Genomic DNA, 22,259 nt, shown 5'->3' with positions numbered 1-22,259 from the left:
AAAGAATTATACAGTACACTCTGATGGCTGCAGGGAGGAACTATCTTCTGTATCTCTCAGTCCTGCAGCGCAGAGAGGTGAGTCGTCCACTGCTGCTGAATCTCTGGACAAAGATGATCTGAAGTGGGTGATCGGTGTGACGAATGATGGCCTCCACTTTCTTCTGTGTATACCTTTCCACCACCACCTCCAGTGAGTCCAAATTGGATCCAACCACAGAGCTAGCTCTCTTCACCAGTTTTTCCAGTCGCCTCTTGTCCTTCTGCTTTAAACTATTTCCCCAGCAGACTGCACCATAAAACAAAGCACTGGCTACCACAGACTGATAAAACATCTGCAGCAGCTTTCCACAGACGTCAATTGATCTGAGCTTCCTTAAGAAAAAGAGACGGCTCTGCCCCTTCTTAAGGAGTGCATCTGTATTAAGGGACCAGTCCAACTTGTTGTCCAGATGTACACCAAGATATTTGTAGGTTGGCACCACCTCCACGTCCACCCCATGGATGTTAACTGGCTGATGGCAGAGCCCAGACTTTCGGAAATCCACAACCATTTCCTTTGTTTTTGAGGTGTTCAGTAGGAGACAATTTCTATGACTCCAGTCACAGAAAGCCTTTATCAGATCCCTGTATTCAGATTCCTGTCCATTTTGGATACACGCCACAATAGCAGTGTCATCAGAGTATTTTTGGATGTGGCAGGACTCAGAGTTGTATTTGAAGTCTGCAGTATAAAGTGTGAATAGGAATGGAGCCAGAACAGTTCCTCGTGGAGCCCCCGTGCTGCTCATGACCGTCCCAGAGACGCAGTTTCCCAACCTGACAAACTGTAGCTGGGTTCAAGGATGGGTTCACTCCTATGTCTTTGAGCTTATCTCTCAGTATCATGGGCTGGATGGTGTTAAATGCACTTGAAAAATCAAAGAACATAATTCTTACATAGGTGCCAGGTTCTTCTAGATAGCACAGGGCACGGTGGAGCATGTATGTAACTGCATCATCCACTCCAATATGATTTCTATATGCAAACTGCAGAGGTTCTATTGTATCTTTGACCTCAAGTCTCAACAGACGTAAAAGCAGCCTCTCAAAGGTTTTCATAACATGTGAGGTGAGGGCAACTGGTCTGTAGTCGTTAAGTTCTGCTGGGCATTTGAGTTTTGGTACCGGTACAATACAAGATGTTTTCCACAGAGCCGGGACCTGACCCAACTGTAGACTCAGGTTGAAGATCCTCTGAAGGGGTTCACACAATTGGGCAGCGCAGTCCTTAAGCAGTCTTGGACACACATCATCTGGACCAGCAGCCTTCCCTGAGCACAGTCTTCCTAACTCTAACCTCACTCCTAAAGCTGTGACAGACGGTGACGGTGGAAGAGGCACAGGTGTAAGAGGGGATGTAGCAGGAGTGGTGGAGAGACACAGATGTGTAGAAGGAGCAGCAGTAGAAGAGGAAGTGGTCGCTGTGTCAAACTTGTTGAAGAACTGGTTGAATTCATTAGCACGTTCAACATCACCTACAATTGGCTGCCTTGTCTTTGTGTTATAACCAGAGATGTTATTGATTACTCTCCACACTTCGCGAATGTTAATTTTTTTGGAATTTTCTCTCAATGTTCTTTTTACCACCTTAGCCTCCCTTAATCTCCTCTTTAGCACTTTTTACACCAGTTTGAGCCGTTCTTTGTCGCCATCTCTAAAGGCTTCCTTTTTCTGATTGAGGATATCCTTGATGTCACTTGTGATCCAGGGTTTGTTATTGGGGAAACGGAGTACAGTCTTTGATGGTATGATATTGTCTTTACAGAAGTTAATGTATTCAGTAAAACAGTCAACCTGTTTATCAATATCTATACTGTTCTCATCTGTTTCTAACAATACATTCCAGTCTGTGCACTCAAAGCAGTCTCTCAGAGCCTCACTGGCTTCAGGTGTCCATTTTCTAACTGTTACAGTAGTTGCATGCTGCCTCAATACGCAGGGTCTGTAACAGGACTGAAGTAAAACCAGATTGTGATCCGACCTGCCCAGTGGTGGTAATGCAGTGGCACTGTATGCATCTTTGACATTGGCATATAGAAGATCAAGTGTTCTATTCACTCTGGTTGGGCAATTAACAAAATGTTTAAAACCAGTGAGATAAAATTGTTAGATTGAAATGAAATTAAAAATACTTTATTTATCCCAAAGGGAAATTCAGGATTGTAGTAGTTTAGATTGTGTAAATAATAATAATAATAATGATAATAACAATAATAACAATAATTAATTCTGGACTTTGTTCATGAGGCTGATGGCTGCTGGCAGGAATGATCTCCTGTACCTCTCAGTCTTACATCGGACCTGAAGAAGCCTCTCACTGAACACACTCCTCTGTCTCATCACCGTGTTGTGGAGAGGGTGTGAAGAATCCTCCATTATCTTCATCAGCTTGTGCACTATTCTTTTTTGGACGATCAGCTCCAGCGGCTCCAGAGTTACTCCAAGCACAGAAGCAGCTTTCTTGATCAGTTTGTTGATTCTCTTCAAGTCTCTGGTTCTGATGCTGCTGCCCCAGCAGATCGCTGCGAAGTTGATTGCACTTTCAACAGCAGACTTATAGAAGATGTGCAACATTTTAGTACAGACGTTGAAAGATCTCAGCTTCCTTAAGAAGTAGAGTCTGCTCAGACCTTTCTTGTAGATGAACTCAGAGTTGCATTTCCACTCAAGTCCATGTCCAGCTGAACTCCAAGGTACTTGTATTCCTCCACCACCTCCACCTCCTCTCCCAGGATGGAAACACATCTATGTGTATTCTTGTTCCTCTTGAAGTCAACAATCATCTCTTTTGTTTTGTTAGTATTCAAGATGAGATGATTGTTACCGCACCCTTTTACAAACTGACCAACCAGTTCTCTGTACTCTGCTTCCTGTCCATCACTGATACACCCAATAACTGCAGAGTCATCAGAGTATTTCTGCAGATGACATGACTCAGAGGTGTACTGGAAGTCTGAGGTGTACAACGTGAAGAGGAATGGTGAAAGTACAGTTCCTTGTGGTGTGTCCAGTGCTGCTGACCACCTTCTCAGACACACAGCTACTCAGTCTCACAAACTGTGGTCTGTTTGTGAGGTAGTTATAAATCCAGGTGGCTATGGAGGTATCCACCTGGAATCCATGGAGCTTCTCACAAAGCAGAGCTGGCTAAATCGTATTAAAGGCACTTGAGAAGACAAAGAACATGACCCTCAAAGTGCTGCCTGACTGGTCCAGATGAGAGTGGGCTCTCTGACGCAGGTAGATGATGGCGTCTTCAACCCCAAGCCCATTACAATATGCAAACTGTAATGGGTCTTGAAAGGTGTTCACCTGCTTGTTGAGGTGAGCCAGTAGGAGTCTCTCCAGGACCTTCACTATGTGAGATGTCAGGGCAACTGGTCTGTAGTCATTTGGTTCAGCAGGTTGTGGTTTTTTAAGCACTGGAACAAGGCAGGATGTTTTCCACAGCACCAGAATTCTTTTCTGACTCAGGCTAGTGTTGAACAGGTGCTGAAGAATCGGACATAACTGTTTCGAGCAGGTCTTGAGAACTCTGGGACTAACACCATCTGGACCTGCTGCCTTGTTCTGGTTCGGTTTCTCCAGTTGTTTCTTGACTTAATTACAGACAAAGTGGAGGAGGAGGCAGCGGAGGTTTCAGGAGGTCCTGATTTGGATGGAGATGAGACTTTATCCATGTCCTTGACTGAGCTGCAGGGTGACAGAGTGGGGCAGTGACAGGAAAGCTGTTGGTTCAGGGAGGGTGTGTGACCTGTTGGGTTTGAGGCAGGAGGTGAGCTGAACCTATTGAAGAACATGTTCAGTTCATTAGCGTTGTCCAGACCTCCATCAGTTTGATCCCCCTTTATCTTAGAGCCAGTGATCTTCTTCATTCCTGACCACACATCCCTCATTGTTTTGCTGAAGCTGACTTTCCAACCTTTTCCTGTAGTCCTCCTTGCACTTCTTTGTTTGTGTTTTCAGTTGTTTTTGTGTTGACTTCAATAACTCCCTGTCTCCACCCCTGAAGGCTTTCTTTTTGATGTTCAGCAGCTTTTCAGGTCACTGGTGATCCAGGGTCTGTTATTGGGGAAGCACCTCACTGTTCTTGTAGGAATGATGCTGTCCACACAGAAGTTTATATCATCTGTCACACACTCAGTCAAGGTGTTGATGTCATCTCCGTGCGGTTCACAGAGGACACTCCAGTCTGTAGCCTCGAAGCACCCTCTCAGAGCATCTTCAGCTTCATTAGACCAGGTTTTAATAGCCTTTCTGATGATTGGTTGTTGCTGAACGATGGGCTTGTAGGAGGAGGTGAGAAGAACCAGATTATGGTCAGATCTTCCTAAAGGTGGCAGGGCAGAGGCGCTGTATGCATTTTCAATATTTGCATAGAATAAGTCCAATGTTTTGTTTTCTCTGGTGGAGCAGCTGACAAACTGGTGGAATGTTGGTAGAGTTGCAGAGAGGGAGATGTTGTTAAAATCTCCAGAGATCGCCACAAAAGCGTTTGGATGTTGTGTTTGAAGCCTGGCAATGACAGAGTTAATAACACCACATGTTAATAACATGAATAATAATAAAATCACCTTTTGTGGCTAGGCGCTGCCCAAGTAGCTGCCTGTTGCAGCAGCTCTCTCTTCTTTGTCCATTTCTTGTAATTTTTTTCGTCTCTTTTTCATCATCTTTGTATTTGGAGTGGATCATCACTTTGTATAGCTCGTTGTTGGTCATGGACACCAAACTTTTTGTGGCTTCAGTGATATTTTTACTACTTTTTCTCCTGTGTTTGTCTGGAGATCCTACATGTAACCATGGCTGCATTGTTTACATGTGAAATTAGCTGTTAGCAGCCTGTAGCATGTCAATGCTAACTAGTGTAAGGCTTGATGATTTCCCCCTGTGCTAAGGAGGAGGGGGTGAGGACGAGGTGTTGTTTCTAGGGTGTGAGCTGGGAGGTGATGACGTGGACCTGTCCTTCCATCCATCGTTGTTGGGAACGTGAGATCTATCTCCGGTGGGATGGACGAGCTAGCTGTGCTAGCCCAGCAGCAGAGGGTCTGCCGGAGGGCAAAGTGGCATCGTGCTGTTCATGGACGTGGCTGACGGAGCTGACATCGGGCATCGGCGCTACATTTGAGGAGCTTCACCTGCTGTGGGCAGACAGGATCCAGGAGACAGAGACTGAACAGACTGCTGGGGAGGCTCAGTCCTGGACCCTGTGGAGGTGGAGACTGGCTGGGCTGGAGAGTGGTGGACGGGCTGTTGTCATCTATTTTCTTATGGACCTTTTTGCACTTTCTATACACTTTCTTACTTTGTTTTCTTGAATGCTGCTGTGACTCCTGAATTTCCCGGGGTTTTCGGGGATAAATAAAGTATTTTCTATTCTATTTTTCTATCACACGCTGCGTCTGGGCGGTACCAGGTATTATATAAACCACTACCAGAATAACACATGTGAACTCTCTGGGTAAATAATATGGGCGAAAACTCACAGCTAGTAGTTCAATGTTTCTTGTGCAGATCTTCTCTTTAACAGTGACATGTCCAGGATGACACCAACGCTGGTTAACCAGCACTGCAATTCCACCCCCCTTTAGCTTTCTGCTGAGTTGTTTGTTGTGGTCTGCACGGACCGTCATGAAGCCGTGTACAGACGCATTACAGTCTGGAATGTGTTCATGCAACCATGTCTCAGTGAAGCACATGATACTGCATTCTCTGTATTCTTTCTGAGACCTGGTTAGCACCCCAAGCTCATCAATTTTGTTCGCTAGCGATCTTATGTTACCCATCACAACAGTTGGAAGAAACGGTTTAAATCTCCACCGTTGTTCTCTCTGCCTCACTCCTGCCCTGCATCCTCTTCTCTTTCTTTTCAACTCCATTGGGATTTGAGGTGATATTTCACTGATGATCTTGAGTTAAATTATTTTATTTGAACTATTCATAATGATATTATTAAACTGCTTCAGTATTGTATTGCTGCAGGTGTGCACTGGTCTGCTATAAAATCCTAATGTTATCCCCTTTCAAGGGCCAGTTGCCGTACATAGCCACCAAACGTAGCTCATGTGGTCAAAGTCATTTTCTGTGTGAATATTTTATCCTCTCCACAAAACACACTTCTCTCAGTTTTTGTAAATGACTTGCAATTACACGTGCTTATTGAATCAACCACCTTTATTTTTATTTTCTGGCAACTTCCCCAACAGTCAAGGTTGACAAAAATGGCATATACCCAATAACGTCAATAAGCAATAGCCTGTTTACTGCGTTTTCTTCCCTCATATTTGAAAATATATCCATTTTTAAGTGGTTCAGTGTGTGTGTGTGGGGGGGGTGGGCTGCCTCAGGAAATGCTTCCGCGTCCTCAAGCTGTGAGCGTTTACAGTCTATGCTCTATATCTATGCTTCCAATGGGCATTCAGCTGGAGGGGGTGCATTTCACACGGGGGGTGCAGAATATTGCACAACACCGGCAGTCTCTGCTTGAAAAATACCAAAGATGGCTGCTTCCATTGGTTTCATGAAACCATCAGCCTCCCCCTCTTCCAGATTGTCAGCCTCTTCCACCTGCAGTATCCTCCAGTCTCCAGCATCAGCCACGTGTTTGGAGGAGACAGATGCCACCAATGGATTAAACTAAAAAAGTAGCTACTTGAGGTGGGAGAAAGAAAGTCAACTAATGTGAGCATTTTTTGTTAAACAATTTTTAAATTGGGACCCATGTGTTGGGGGTCATAGGGCAATTGTCTCTGGTCCCTACCTAGCGGTTCTGTTTTCTTAATGTAATAGATAAATTACACCATTATTTTGAGAACAAGAGACGTACTTACTCTGAGAAAACGAGCAAAATAACTAAGATTACCTCGTTATCTTATCAAAAGTGAGAAAATAAAATGTTTTTAGTCATGACCTTTCCGAGCGTCCCTAAATCTCACATGGTAACGTAGGATTCATAGAAATATTGTTTGGAGATTTGAGTGTGGGAAATTTCCGAGGAGTACCCGAATGCACCACCGGCTGAGGAGTATTGCAGGAAGTTGCGCATGACGGCTGGAGAACCATGGCGCCTCTTGATTTGGATAAATATGCTGAGATCGCAAAGCAGTGTAAATACCTCCCAGAGAACGACCTGAAGGTTAGCATGTCTATGAATTAAGGTTTCAACCTGAACATTTGTCAAATATGAAATAATGACGCTGGCTCATTGGTGTTTTATGTTGTAGCGACGTAACAGCTTACGATAGCTGGGGCTAGCTTCTAGTATTAGCCCCTGACCTCATCAGTAAGGAAATCATACGTCTTTGAAGAACATTTTCAATTAAACTTTTTTATAAATGAGAAAAGCTCAGCTTTGCGCAGCATACTTACGAATCAGCAGTGAGAAGACTCTGCTTTGATATATCAAAACACTGAAGTGACCATGGAAGTATAGTGATGTGATGCTGCCTGTTAGGATGCAGGGATGGATGTCACCTGATTGTTGTGGATCAGCCTTGACTTCAAAATATTTAAACAAGTATATCACAGTCACACATTGGGTTACGTTGAAGTAAGACGAGGGGTGACACATCCTCAGTGAAACACATCACTGAATTGTATACAGTATCAAAATTATTCAACTAGAGTCAAAGACCATCAAAAACGAAGTCACTCTCTTCTCTGCTTAGCTGTTGGTTTGAGTAAATGTTTAATGATGTACATAGCTCCATGTGTCTGTGCTTTTACCCCCTGTTGACCCTGGAAAAGAAGAAATTAGCCCTCTCACAATAAGATGTTTTTTTCTATTTCACTCTGAGTATTTGAAGCATGTGTGCCTTAGCCTGACAATATTTACTTCATTTGCCCTTCAAATGGTAAATCATTTCACATTGGAAAGATATATAACCATGTGTGATTTATTTTGATCCTTGTACACGGTAATTATAATCCTGCAGTACAACTAAGTAGACAGTTATACTTTGAAGAAGGGGTGTTGTCCTTTTTAGGCTCCATGCTTTCCATCTGGTGCCCCTCTAGTATCTGTACATGAAGTGAAGAAAATCCCTGTTTTTTTCACTCTGGTATTTAAGAAAATCCTTATGTTAGTCTGAAATGCTTTATTATAGCTAAGGTCTCTTTAAGACTCTCTACTAGCTATGGAACTATGGACAGACGTTGGTGTTTGAGACCTGCACCTCCAGCGCCACAACCTCATCATTTTGTTGTTGTTGTTGTTTTACTTAAAACATGTGCTTCTATTTCAGTTTTTACAGCTGGAGGAGACTTGGGTGAAATAAAGCAGCTTAAGCTGAATTGAAAAGTTGCCAGATCAGAAGAAGTGACATCAGAGTGCACACTTCCCTCATTTTCAGTCATAATGTAACCCAGTGTTGAATAGTGTTGATGCACATCACAGGTTTTATTCTGCAGCCACAGTTTAACTGTCAGGGGACAGATGTCCAGTGGCCAGAAAGAGCTGGCATCTCTAAAGAATGTGTATTTTCTCTGGGAGAACTGGGGTCTAGCTCACCATGACTTATTACTGCTAAGGGATGTCTGAATTTCTACCCTCACTCTTTTTCTTTTGTAATATGAACAGAGGTTATGTGACTATGTGTGTGACCTTCTCTTGGAGGAGTCCAACGTTCAGCCTGTTTCTACTCCTGTGACAGTATGTGGAGACATTCATGGACAGGTAAAAACATGTCATCTATAATAGTTTTGCTTGTACTTTAGATGCCACATATGAACTCTGTTGTATATTTTTTACTACCTACACCCACTGTTTTTCCTCTGTATCCTAGTTTTATGATCTTTGTGAACTCTTTCGAACTGGCGGCCAGGTTCCAGACACAAATTACATATTTATGGTTTGTATATGTAAATGACATTAAACTACATCTTAATTCATGCTGTTTATGAAGTGATTCTGCACAGTGATAGTGAATATCTTCTGTCATGTGCAGGGAGACTTTGTTGACAGAGGATATTACAGTCTGGAGACGTTCACCTACCTGCTGGTGCTCAAAGCCAAATGGCCTGACCGCATCACACTTCTACGTGGAAACCACGAGAGCAGACAGATCACACAAGTTTATGGCTTTTATGGTAACATATCTTTGGCTCACTTCTGTACAAGGATCACATTTTTTTGTACAGATAATAAGAGTAATGTTCCTGTCTTTTAGATGAGTGCCAGACCAAATATGGAAATGCTAACGCTTGGCGTTACTGCACCAAAGTCTTTGACATGTTAACAGTTGCAGCTGTGAGTATTTAAGTCTTATTTTTTTATTTATTGTTACTTTGAAAGGTTCAAGGACATTAATGATCTGACCAAACAATTCTTTCCACTTCTTTAACTCTTTCGCTGCCATTGACGTACATAGACGTCATTTCGACGTCGAGCGTTGCCCGCCATTGACGTCTTTATGTAGCATACCTACCGAAAGCATTGAGAGCGAATGTATTCCGACGTCAAGGGAAATTGCGCTGCGCTAGACGCTCGAGTTTTGACGCTGGTACAAATATGCAAAAAATGCTCACTGCTTGCCGCGGCTTCATTGCATGAAAAGTCCGCCATCATCATTTCATCGTTGAGCATGGTTCACCACCATCGCTGCTCTGTACCTGCTGTCGAAAAGTCAGCTGCGGGCTAGGCGCCGATGTTGGTACTGGATGCATGCTACTCTACGGAGACGGTGTGAGCTCAGTGAGTTCCACCGTCTCTTCCAGGAGCTGCGTCTGGACGACGACCGGTTCCAGCGGTACTTCAGGCTGACTGTTGCCCAGTTTGAAGACCTGCTGTCAGGGTTGGTGCCAGGATCTCCTGCCTGGATACCAACTACAGGTGCTCCATTCCAGCTGCAGAGCGCCTGTCCATCGGTGACAATCTCCACGCTGATAGGCTGTACCGGCGCGTCAAGACGCTTGAAAAGTTCAATTATTTCAACTCGAGCGTCAAGCGTTGAGGGGTGAGCAGCGAGCGTTTTTTCGCTTAAAACGCTCACCGCTCCACGTTTGAACGCTTGACGCTGCTCTATGCTCGCCCCGACGCAGCTTCAATTCACAGTTTTAAATTGGCTTTGTATGTGATATCAACGTGAGAAATATTTGCGACGTTTTCGGTGGGTACACACTGTTAGACGTCAGTTATGTTTGACTGCTGGCAGTATGAAGCTCTCTGCTGTGAAAACGGCTGGCAGTGAATGAGTTAATTGTTTGAATGTACTGCTCCTAGAAAAGACTGGGGACTCCTGCTTTATGGTGTGAGTGTCCTCCACCTGGGGTCTGACCACTCTGTGCACGTCACTGTAGACATTGTATGTTCAGTTAGCTGTCACTGCAGTATTGCTAAACAAACAGATACTTCTTTAGATACTACTGTAAGGAAGCTGTAAAGTCTCTGTTATCAAGTGACATGAGGGCTGTGGTTGCCGTTACGCAGCTGTTGAACAGCATATCATGTGCAGCATGTGCAACATACCCAAACTCTTGTGTGCGTGCTTGGTTACATGCTTTCAGCTGATGGATGAGCAGATCCTGTGTGTCCACGGCGGCCTCTCCCCCGACATTAAAACTCTGGATCAAATACGAACCATCGAGAGGAACCAGGAGATCCCCCACAAAGGAGCTTTCTGCGATCTGGTGTGGTCAGACCCTGAAGACGTGGACACCTGGGCCATCAGTCCTCGAGGAGCAGGCTGGCTGTTTGGTGCAAAGGTCACAAATGAGGTACGGTACTCTACTACCATATGGTCCAGCCCATGTACATCAACAAAGAGTTGTGGAAGTTGATTTTCGATATAAGACAACCTCTGATAGTCTCTTTATGGACTCTATAAACCACATTTATCTATGTGGGCCATCCACATTCTTGTAACGGCTGCCTCTGTAAAGAGTAGAAGACACTCATTGGTGTGAAAAAAGTGAAAATAAGAGCTGATGTTTAAACTCACAGGCTGTTTTCTCCCAAATATATTGCAGTTTGTTCACATCAACAACCTGAAGCTGATCTGTAGAGCACATCAACTTGTCCATGAAGGCTACAAGTTTATGTTTGATGAGAAGCTGGTCACTGTGTGGTCAGCTCCCAACTACTGCTACCGCTGTGGCAACATTGCCTCCATCATGGTCTTCAAAGATGCAAATACAAGGGAGCCGAAGCTGTTCAGAGCTGTGCCTGACTCTGAGAGGGTCATCCCTCCCCGGACGACGACGCCATATTTCCTGTAAATCTGTTAAAAGAAGCAGCATTTCTTCATTGCACAGATAAAATGTATGTGTGACAGCAGCATTAGCACTTGTGAACCCATATGAAATTGTATAGTATAATTAGATTGTTAAAAGTGGATTTATTGGTGCCAACTGTCAATTTTGAACCCCACATTGATATGAATGCAGTAACTCTGCTGCTACAAACAGGTTTGTTGACAGCAAAGGACATTTGCTCAGCAGTGTTGGTATTATTGCTGCTATTGAGTCTTATGAGAAAGAGAAGACTCACATTAATGTCAACAGACCAAATCTGAATTCTACATTACACCTGAAGAACCCCTCTGCAAACAGATGTGTGAACAGTAATGCATAAAGTGTTCACTTTATTTTGTAATAGTTATGTATCACATCTAAATGTAAAATATCAAAGCACTGTACAAAAGAAAAAGTTTTCTCTATTCTTACACATTTCAATGGCCATTTCAACGTGTTGTCATTATGCTGTCCTACCTGATGAAAACCTGAGCTTTGAAGTACAAACATGTCTGTTCTCAGCCTTGCTAAGCCTGTGATAACTAAAATGATTTCTGTTATTGCCAGATCTACTCTTGTAATTATTCTTCTTAGTATGTCTCCCAACAGTTCTGAAATAAAGTAATTTAAAAGAATTTAAAGTTGATTCACTGAAATCAATTACTCTTAAAGATAGTTAAAGCTTTGAAAAGCAAGTCTTCACAGAAAATTGTCTGCCAAAGTATACACAATCAAATAACATTTATTCCACCCACAATATGGCGACAAATCGGTGAAAGAAGCCAAAATAACCATTTCAGAGGAGGAATGGTGGAATATATGACAATCTCAACTGAGTTCAGGGTATTTGAGGGAATTAATGGGGAAATATGTGGTTCGATTCTTCATCACAACAAAAATCAAACAGCATGGTCATTCAAGCTATGGTCAGTGCTGGAGGAAGTGCAGAGACCCCCTATCCTATCATTCCCACATCTTCTTGGATTGACCTATTATATGTCCTCACTGGTGTGAAACAGCACATATGTTCTATTCAATAATAGGGTTTGAGATTAACACGGATTCTCTACGAAATGGGAATTTGACATTCACAAACAAGTCCAAGGATAACAATTCCAAGGAAATGTATATGGTTAAAATGATGTTGGCAGCCAAAAAAACAGCAATAACATGAAGGTGTTAACCAAAAAGGCTCCAACAAAAGATGACTGGATTAAAAATGTGACATAAAATTATTATAGATAATAACAATAACTTTCATTATTATTATTATAAAAACAGATGTATATAGTGCATTTCAAAGATACTTAACATGTATAACATGGAAAAGCCAACTGTCTCTGTTGATCCATCTATACATGCACAAAATTTGCGTGGGAACGTGCATCCCCACCAAAACTGAAGATCCACAGCAACAACAAGCCATGGTTCACTAAGGATATAAAATCTTTACGCAGGAAAAAGTGCCACGCCTTTATTGAGGGTGACATGGGGCAATTTAGGGCTACTAAATACGAACTTAGAGCTGCCATCAGAGAAGCTAAATCTAGGTATGCACACAAACTAGAGCAGCAGATAGCCACAAATGACACCAGGGCCATCTGGAGGAAGTTGAAAATAATGACCAACTACAAGAACAGCACTGCTCCCATACCTGACACTGACGATGATCTCCCAGATAAACTGGACACCTTTTATGGGAGATTTGAGAAGCAGCCCATCGCCATCTATTCCCCTCCATCTCCTCCCCCGCACCTCCTTTTCACATCCATGAGGAGGAGGTGAGAACCCGCTTTATTTAAAGCAAAAAGGGGAAAGCAGCAGGTCCTGACTGTGTCAGTCCCGCAGGTCTGAAAAACTGTGCTTACCATTTAGCTCCAGGGTACACCTCCATCTTTAACACCTCCCTCAGTTAATGTACAGTACCCAAATGCTTTCCGTCGTCATACCAGTCCCAAAAAGTAATATCATCTCTTAATGATTACAGACCAATCGCTCTTACATCAGTCATCATGAAATCATTTGAACGCATCATACTTTCACACCTCAAAGAACTCACCAACCCCCTAATGGGTTAGGGTTAGGGTTATTATTATTATTATTATAATAATAATAGTAATTATTAGCTGTTAGCAGCCTGTAGCATGTCAATGCTAACTAGTGTAGGGCTTGATGATTTCCCTCGAGCTGAGGAGGAGGAGGTGAGGACGACGTGCTGGTTCTCGGATGTGAGCTGGGAGGTGACGACGTGGACCTGTCCTTCCATCCATTGTTGCTGGGAACGTGGGATCTAGCCCCGGGGGATGGGCGAGCTAGCTGTGCTAACCCAGCAGCATCGTGCTGCTCACGGACGTGGCTGACGGAGCTGACATCAGACGCCGGCGCCACATTGGAGGAGCTTCACCTGCTGTGAGCAGACAGGATCCAGGAGACAGAGACTGAACTGACTGCTGGGGAGGCTCAGTCCTGGACCCTGTGGAGGTGGAGACTGGCTGGGCTGGAGAGTGGTGGACGAGTGGTGGACGGGATGTTGTCATCTAATTTCTTATGGACTTTTTTGCACTTTCTATACTCTTTCTTACTTTTGTTTTCTTAAATGCTGTGGTGACTCCTGAATTTCCCCTTGGGGATAAATAAAGTATTTTCTTTTCTATTCTATTCTAATGGACTGTTTTCAGTTTGCATACCGGGCTAACAGGTCTGCTGAAGATGAGGTCAACCTGGCTCTTCACAGGATACTCCACCATCTCGAGACCCCCCGTACCTACGCCCGTGTACTCTTCATTCACTTTAGCTCTGCCTTTAATACAATAGACTCAGTTAACCTCTACAATAAACTCATGGACATGGACATTGGCATTTCATTATGCCATTGGATTAGGAGCTTCCTGTAAGAAAGGACACAAAGGGTTAGGATGAGTGGCCTCTCATCCCAACCCCTGACCACCAGCACCGGCGCCCCCCAGGGGTGTGTCCTATCGCCCTGGTTGTTTTCTCTTTACACAAGCACTCTAACATCCTCACACAGCTCAGTATCCATCCTCAAATATGCAGATGACACAACAATAATTGGACTCATCACTGACAGCAATGAAAATCACTATCGAGAGCAGGTTACCCAAGCAGTCACTTGGTGCCACAACAACAACCTTCAGCTCAACATATCAAAAACAAAAGAACTCATCATCAGTTTTGCCCGTTCACCCAGGTCAAAGACACCCATTTCTATCAACAATGAAGACATCTCCAATACAGAATCCTTTAAATTCCTTGGGACACACATCAATAGCACACTTAAATGAAAACAACACGCAAATGAAATGTACAAAAAAGTCAACAAAAGACTGTTTTTCCTCAGACAGCTCAAAAAGTTTCGGGTCAGACACAACATTCTTCTCCAGTTCTACACTGCCATAATTGAAAGTATTCTGACCTCAGCAATAATTGTCTAGTATGGGAACTTGGACAGCCACTCACACACAAAACTACAGCGGATAATTCATAAATCATCCAAAATCACTGGCCTCTTGCTCCCATCTATAGACACACTGTATCAAAGACGCATCACACAGTGAGCAATAAAAATCACCTCAGACCCAACACACCCTGCCCATCATTTGTTTACACTCATGCCCTCTGGGAGGCGCTACAGGTCATTGCAATCAAAGTCAGACAGGTTTAAAAACAGTTTTTTCCCCATAGCCATACGGACATTAAATCAGTCACTTAAATAACTGTAACCATATTTGTGTGTATGTCTGTACTGTGTTGCAATGCAATGTGTCTGTAAAGTTCTGTTGTTCCTATAATGTGACTGACACTCGAATGTCGATGAACTGCTGGGCTTCTGGTCCAGCACTTTAAGTGTTTTCTTATAAAGAGTGGCTAATGGCTTTAAGGACGAGCTGCAAGTTTGACCTCAGCTTGTCAAACAGTTTGTTAGATGTGACATAATCATAGCATCCATAAACAATTTGGCAGCATTAAAAGTCAGTGCATTTCTGATAAATGTAAAATTGACGAGGCTAAATTTGACCCTGCTGCACACTTTCTTAATGTGTGCTTTAAATAAAAGATCTGAATCAACAACAACACCCAGATACTTGAGTTGTGACACAATAGTAATGTTTAGACCGGAAATTGTTATGTTTGGTGCAATGTTACATTGTCTTTTAGTGAAAAACATTCCTACAGTTTGGTTTACACTGGATTGAAGGCACGAGTTGTTTAACCAATTTGTTATTAAATTCATGGCTTAATATTTGTGTTTTGATTTGAGAGCAAATCATGGCAGATCATTAATATATAAGCTAAACAAAAGTGGTCCAAGCACTGATCCTTGTGGTACCCCAGTGCATAAATTAAGAGGTGATGAAAGTTGGTTGTTTACAGAAACATGTTGACTTCTACCAGTTAGATATGACTCAAACCATTTGAGTGGCAAAGGAGAGAAGTTAATAGCGGACAGTTTGACTATTAGGACCTGATGGTTGACTGTGTCAAAGGCTTTGCCAAGGTCTAAAAACACAGCACCAACAACACCTCCTTCATCAACCAAAGCTGTGACGGTCTCTACAAAGAAGCAGTTAGCTGCTGTGATGGGCCCTAAAGCCAAACTGCATAGGATGAAGAGTAAATGGATCATCATTCAAGACAGAAACGAGCTGCTCTGATACAAACTCCTCAGCAACCTTGGAAATCACAGGTAAAATACTGATGGATGGTAGTTGCTTATGTTCATAGGGTCATCTGACTTCAAAATGGGAGTTACAATTGCAGTCTTCCAGGAAGTTGGAAATATCCCGTGTAATATTGACTGGTTGATAGACTGTGTGATGGGGTAGACTAGATTTTCTTTCAGAGATTTAAGCATTTTAGTGTCCATACCATTAATATCCTTTGCTGTTGAAATTTTAAGTGAATCAATTATTGCTCTAGCTTTAAGTTCGGAAATAGGTTGAATGGTGAAAGAAGGCTTGCTTTCATCTACTTTATGAATATGCAAAGTTGTTAAAGGAAAACTTTGTGCAATATCCACCACAGAATTGACAAAATATTCACTGAAGTTTGCAGGTATTTGAGCTGGATTTTGTATTATTTTACCATTCAGATTCAGCTGTGGTTGATGTCTAGGTCTGTGGCTAATTACCATCACATTCTCAATTCGCTCCCAAATCAGCTTTGTGCTACCCTTTGCTTCATTTATAACTGATATGAAGAAGTTTGCTTTAGCCTTTCTGATCACCTTGATTACTCTGTTACGTAATAAAGTGAACTTAAGCCTGAGACTATTTAGCTTTGTCTTCTTTTCAATGCCAAGTCTCTTTCTTTCATAAGGTTGAATATTTCGGTACAGAGCCAAGAGAGTGCATTAGTTTTCCTTTTTCCCTTGACCTTTCTCGTGAACTCCTTAACTTGACTATGTAGCTTGGTTGTAACTGTCTCGCCGGAGGACTAAGGTCACTGGAGGAGACAGGCTTGATAAGTGACACATGGAAAGTGGGGTGAATCTGAAGGGAGGCAGGCAATTTCAGTCTGACACATGAAGGGTTGATGACTTTTACCACCAGGAAGGGTCCAATGAACCGTGGCAGGTGCTTACATGCATCCGAGAGGAGGGGGAGGTCCCTGGTTGAGAGCCACACCTTTTGTTCTGGCTGGTACACAGGAGCAGGGGAGTGATGAGCATCAGCCCGACGCTTATTCCGGTCAGCTGTTCTGAGGAGCGCTGCCCGCGCCTCCCGCCAGATGGCCTTGATGCGGCGGTGGTGCTCCCTCACTGATGGCACGGCCACAGTCTGTTCCTGCTCGGGAAACACAAGGGGGCTGGAAACCGTTACAGACCACGAAGGGGGACATACCTGTGGCCGAGCTGGAGAGGGAGTTGTGGGAGTATTCCATCCACGGCAGGCAGGTGCTCCAAGAGGCCGGATGCTGGGCCGCCACCAGGGGCGAAAATCCCGTTTCATTGTTGGGGGTGACAATAAAAAGTAAAATTTCAGAGACTGATTCCTAGGGGGGGACATAAAAATAAATGCTATAATTTTTGCTGTGTTGTTTTATACTGTGATATTAAACAGTGACTAGTCCCAAATATGGATAATCAGCCTAGATTTAATTTTACTTTAGTTCATGAAAAAATGTTTTGGCATGAATGTGGAAGCAACACGTCCACAACACTATGAACTCAATTATTAGTATTTCATATCCAAATTAATGAAAAAAGTGTTGATTTTAATTGGAGGACAATTAGGAAAAATTAACAGTCAGAATGGAATTAGAAACTGGATCCATTTAAGATCTAAGTCAAAGTCATAACTACTTTATTTTTAAATCAATACATTTAAAATAGAACATAATAAGACTTTAATAAATAATGGCTTCATCTATTAATTCATAAATCTCACTAGAGATGCCTCTATCTCACTAGAGGCATCTTAAATAGTTTAATATTGTGTCATAAATTGGTTGCTAGGCGCTACCCAAGTAGCTGCCTGTTGCAGCAGCTCTCTCGTCTTTGTCCGTTTCTTGTAATTTTTTTGTCTCTTTTTCGTAATCTTTGTATTTGGAGTGGATCATCACTTTGTATGGTTCATTGTCGGTCACGGACACCAAACTCTTTGTGGCTTTGGCGATATTTTTTACTACTTTTCTCCTGTGTTTGTCTGGAGATCCTACATGTAACCATGGCTGCATTGTTTACATGCAAAATTAGCTGTTAGCAGCCTGTAGCATGTCAATGCTAACTAGTGGAGGGCTTGATGATTTCCCTCGAGCTGAGGAGGAGGAGGAAGTGAGGACAACGTGCTGGTTCCTAGGTGTGAGCTGGGAAATGACGACGTGGACCTGTCCTTCCATCCATCGTTGTTGGGAACGTGGGATCTATCTCCGGTGGGATGGACGAGCTAGCTGTGCTAACCCAGCAGCATCGTGCTGCTCACGGACGTGGCTGACGGAGCTGACATCAGACGCCGGCCCCACATTGGAGGAGCTTCACCTGCTGTGAGCAGACAGGATCCAGGAGACAGAGACTGAACAGACTTCTGGGGAGGCTCAGTCCTGGACCCAGTGGAGGTGGAGACTGGCTGGGCTGGAGAGTGGTGGACGAGTGGTGGACGGGATGTCGTCATCTAATTTCTTATGGACTTTTTTTGCACTTTCTATACTCTTTCTTACTTTTGTTTTCTTAAATGCTGCGGTGACTCCTGAATTTCCCCTCGGGGATAAATAAAGTATTTTCTATTCTATTCTATTCTATTCTATTCTATAAATGAGAGGATGAGGATGTCAGCATGTCACCTGTCTGTCTTATCTGTCACAGCCTTCTTTGCATCATAAAGGAGAGGCTGTTTGCCAAACAGTGTGATAATTGACTTATAAATTGTTAGTAGTTGCGATTAAGTGTTTTAATGCACTTAATCGCGATCCTTGGCGCTCTGTAGTCTGTGTCTGTATGCACGCACCACATCGGATGGAAAGCTTAATCAGCGTCTTTTTTTTTTTTTTTTTAAAGCATACTGTCAGACTTCGGACAAAGGAGTTGACATTTGCTTTTCATTTTCTCTGTGTGTCTGTTTAACAAGTGAAGTTATGATTGATAAGTCTTTCAGTGAAAGCTACTTACTTGACTGCAACCCTCCGCTCTTTCTGTATGCGTTTATTTGTGTGCGTGTCTGTGCGCGGCTGCAGCATCCGTGCCGGGAGAAACAGATTGGATCAAACCACTGCAAGGATTGCGCAGGGGTGTGTGTGTGATCTTTCAATAATTAAACTCGTCAATCTTTGTGTTTTAAGTAGCATGCCTTGTATTACACCATTGAAAAAGAAAACGTTTAATTAGAAAATTAATTACAACTGGATTTTTTAGGGGGGACAACTTTACGGAAGGGGGGGACATGACCCCTGCGTCCTCCCCGGGATTTGCGCCTATGGCCGCCACACACCGGAGCGCAGACTCGAGGTTCTGGTTGGCCCGCTCTGTCTGGCCCTTGGTTTGAGGGTGATAACCCGAGGAGAGGCTGGCTGCTGCGCCCACCGAGGAGCAGAAATCCTTCCAAACCTGCGAGATGAACTGGGGTCCTCTGTCAGAAACTATGTCAGCAGGTATACCGTGAAGCTTGAAGACGTGGAGGACAAGGAGGTTAGCAGTCTCTGGAGCAGTAGGAAGCTTGGGCAGGGGAATGTAAGGAACCATTTTGGAAAATCTGTCGATTATGGTGAGTATAACTGTGTTACCTTTGGAGGGAGGCAGACCAGTGATGAAATCCAGGGCAATATGAGACCAGGGTCGACTGGGCATGGGGAGGGGGCGCAGCAAACCAGCAGGCGGATGGTGAGATGCCTTGCCTCTGGCACAGACAGAGCACGCAAGGACAAACTCCCGTGTGTCCTTGCTCATGTTGGGCCACCAGAAACGCTGTTGAAGAAACTCAGGGGTCACTCCGTGGTGGCAGGCCAGCCTCGAGGAGTGTCCCCACTGGAGGACTCTGGTGCGGGCGGACTCGGGAACAAACTGCTGATCCTTGCTCCCACGAAACAGGAAGAGGGAAGGATTAAATCCGGTTCCTCTGAATCCGTAGAAGGGAAATGAAGGTGAGAGAGCGCGTCAGGTTTGGTATTCTTGGAGCCAGGCCGGTAGGAGAGGGTAAACTCAAACCTCAAAAAAAGGGACCACCGAGCTTGTCTGGGTTTGAGTCTTTTGGCAGAGCGAAGGTAAGCGAGATTCTTGTGATCTGTCCATATAATGAAGGGGACGGCAGTCCCCTCCAGCCAGTGCCTCCACTCCTGCAGAGCCCATACCACAGCCAGCAACTCTCTGTTACCCATGTCGTAATTGCGCTCCGCTGGAGAGAGGCGTCGGGAGAAGAAGGTGCAGGGATGAATCCTTTGGGTGGATGTATCCCGTTGGGAGAGCACAGCTCCAGCTCCTGTGTCCGAGGCATCCACCTCCACAATGAACTGGAGAGACAGGTCAGGATGGCGGAGGATGGGTGCACTAGTGAATAGCACCTTCAACTGGTGGAAGGCCGCCTCAGCCTCAGGGGTCCACAAGAAGGAAGAGGAGGTTGAGGTTAGACGAGTGAGAGGGCTAGCCACCTGGCTAAAATTGCAGATGAACCCCCGGTAGAAGTTAGCGAATCCCAGAAAGCGCTGTAACTCCTTACGAGTGGAGGGAGGGAGCCACTGGGCAACCGCTCGTATCTTGGCTGGGTCCGCTAGGAGTTTACCCTGGGCGATGATAAAATCAAGGAAGTGCACAGAAGAAACGTGGAACTCACACTTCTCTGGTTTGATGAAGAGCTGGTTCTCCTGGAGACCCAGGAGGACAGAACGGACATGCTGCTTGTGTTCCTGGAGACTGCGGGAGAAGATGAGTATGTCATCCAGATAAACAAAGACAAAGCGGTTCAGCATGTCATAAAGAATGTCATTCATCAGAGTCTGTAAGATTCATCAGAGTCTGGTGAGGCCAAATGGCATTACTTGGTATTCGTAATGTCCCAGAGGTGTATTAAACGCTGTCTTCCATTCATCTCCCTCCCGGATGCGGATCAAATGGTAGGCGTTGCGGAGATCCAGTTTGGAGAAGACCCGCGCCTCACACAGAGGCTCGAACGAGGGGTTGAGTCCCCGGAAGTCAATGCAGGGTCACAGGGATGAATCCCTCTTCTTGACAAAGAAGAATCCTGCTCCGAGAGGGGAAGAGGAGGGTCGGATGAATCCAGAGGCCAATAAGTCCTTGATATATGCCTCCATGGCGTGTTTCTTGGGGCGAGAGAGGTTGTACAGTCTACTGGAGGGTAGAGATGAACCAGGGAGAAGGTTGATCGTGCAGTCATACAGGTGGTGAGGTGGCAGAGACTGGGCATGGTCCTTACTGAAGACTGGCGTGAGACTGTGGTACTTGATAGAAACAGCAGACAGGTCTTGAGGTGGAGAGGAAGACAGAGGAGCTCTGGTTGTGGGGACAGCAGATTGAAGGCAGTTAGCATGACAGGAAGCGCTCCAGCCTGTTATGGATGAGGTAGACCAGTCTATAGAGGGGTTATGCAGTTTCAGCCAGGGGTAACCGAGGATCAGAGGAGTAGTGGGGGAGTGGATAATGAAAGGCTGAAAAGTCTCTCTATGGTTCCCAGAGATAATGAGGGTGAAGGGCTCGGATTGGTGAGTTACTGTGGCGAGGAGGCGGCCATCCAGGGCGGTGACCCTCTTTGGCTCTTTGGATGATTATTGTAACGCCCTGCTTTCTGGTCTTCCGAAAAGACACATTTCAGGTCTACAAATATTACAGAACTCAGCAGCACGTGTGCTGACAAAGACCAGGAGGCGGGCACATTTTACACCAGTTTTAAAATCGCTGCATTGGCTCCCTGTGTGTTTTAGGATTGATTTTAAGGTCCTTTTAGTGGTTTTTAAATGTCTTAGGGGTCTTGGACCTTCTTATCTTTCAGAACTGCTTTTACCATATGAACCCTCGCGGACCCTGAGATCCTCTGGCACTGGCCTTTTGGTAATACCCAAAGCTAGAACACGAACCTTCGGTGAGGCATCTTTCCAGCACTATGGCCCCCGTTTGTGGAATAGCCTGCCAGAGGACCTGAGGGCCGCAGAGAATGTTCATATTTTTAAAAGCATACTCAAGACCCACTTTTTCAGCTTAGCTTTTAAATAATATTTTATTGTATTTATTCATTTAGATATCTATTTGGTTATTTATTTAGTTTATTTCATTTTACTGTTTAATAGATTTATTTATTCCCTCTATCTATTTATTTATTTAATTATTGAATTATATCTTTAGCACTTTTTATATCTATTTATTTTCTTAGATTAATATGTTTTTCCATCTTATCTTATAGTGTTATGTTTTGTTTTGATGTTTTATCTCCTGTCTCCAGTGTTTCCTCAGCAGGGGGCCCTCTGCACTGGGGGCTGTGATTGGCTCTGGCTGGGGTACTTCTGTCTGGTGGTGACCATTGACATTTTTCAGGT

At 44.1% G+C, this 22,259-nt stretch overlaps 1 protein-coding gene across 1 annotated transcript; it reads left to right on the top strand.

The window, feature by feature from the left end:
- Positions 1–7,018: 7,018 nt before the first annotated feature.
- LOC141790810 (serine/threonine-protein phosphatase 6 catalytic subunit) lies at positions 7,019–11,902 on the top strand. The gene is made up of 7 exons (XM_074670907.1): positions 7,019–7,173; positions 8,617–8,712; positions 8,822–8,887; positions 8,984–9,125; positions 9,206–9,285; positions 10,542–10,751; positions 11,004–11,902. Exons 1-7 carry the CDS (start codon positions 7,099–7,101, stop codon positions 11,250–11,252), a joined length of 918 nt encoding a protein of 305 aa, XP_074527008.1. The 5' UTR covers positions 7,019–7,098; the 3' UTR covers positions 11,253–11,902.
- Positions 11,903–22,259: the final 10,357 nt, after the last annotated feature.

This window comes from Halichoeres trimaculatus, unplaced genomic scaffold, assembly GCF_033239565.1.
Source record: "Halichoeres trimaculatus isolate MK-OKI-2021-1 unplaced genomic scaffold, fHalTri1.1 fHalTri1_scaffold_5, whole genome shotgun sequence".
Classification (NCBI taxonomy): Eukaryota; Metazoa; Chordata; class Actinopteri; order Labriformes; family Labridae; genus Halichoeres; species Halichoeres trimaculatus.
The sequence above is the reverse complement of the archived record's forward strand: the minus strand, read 5'-3'. Positions and strand labels throughout refer to the sequence as shown.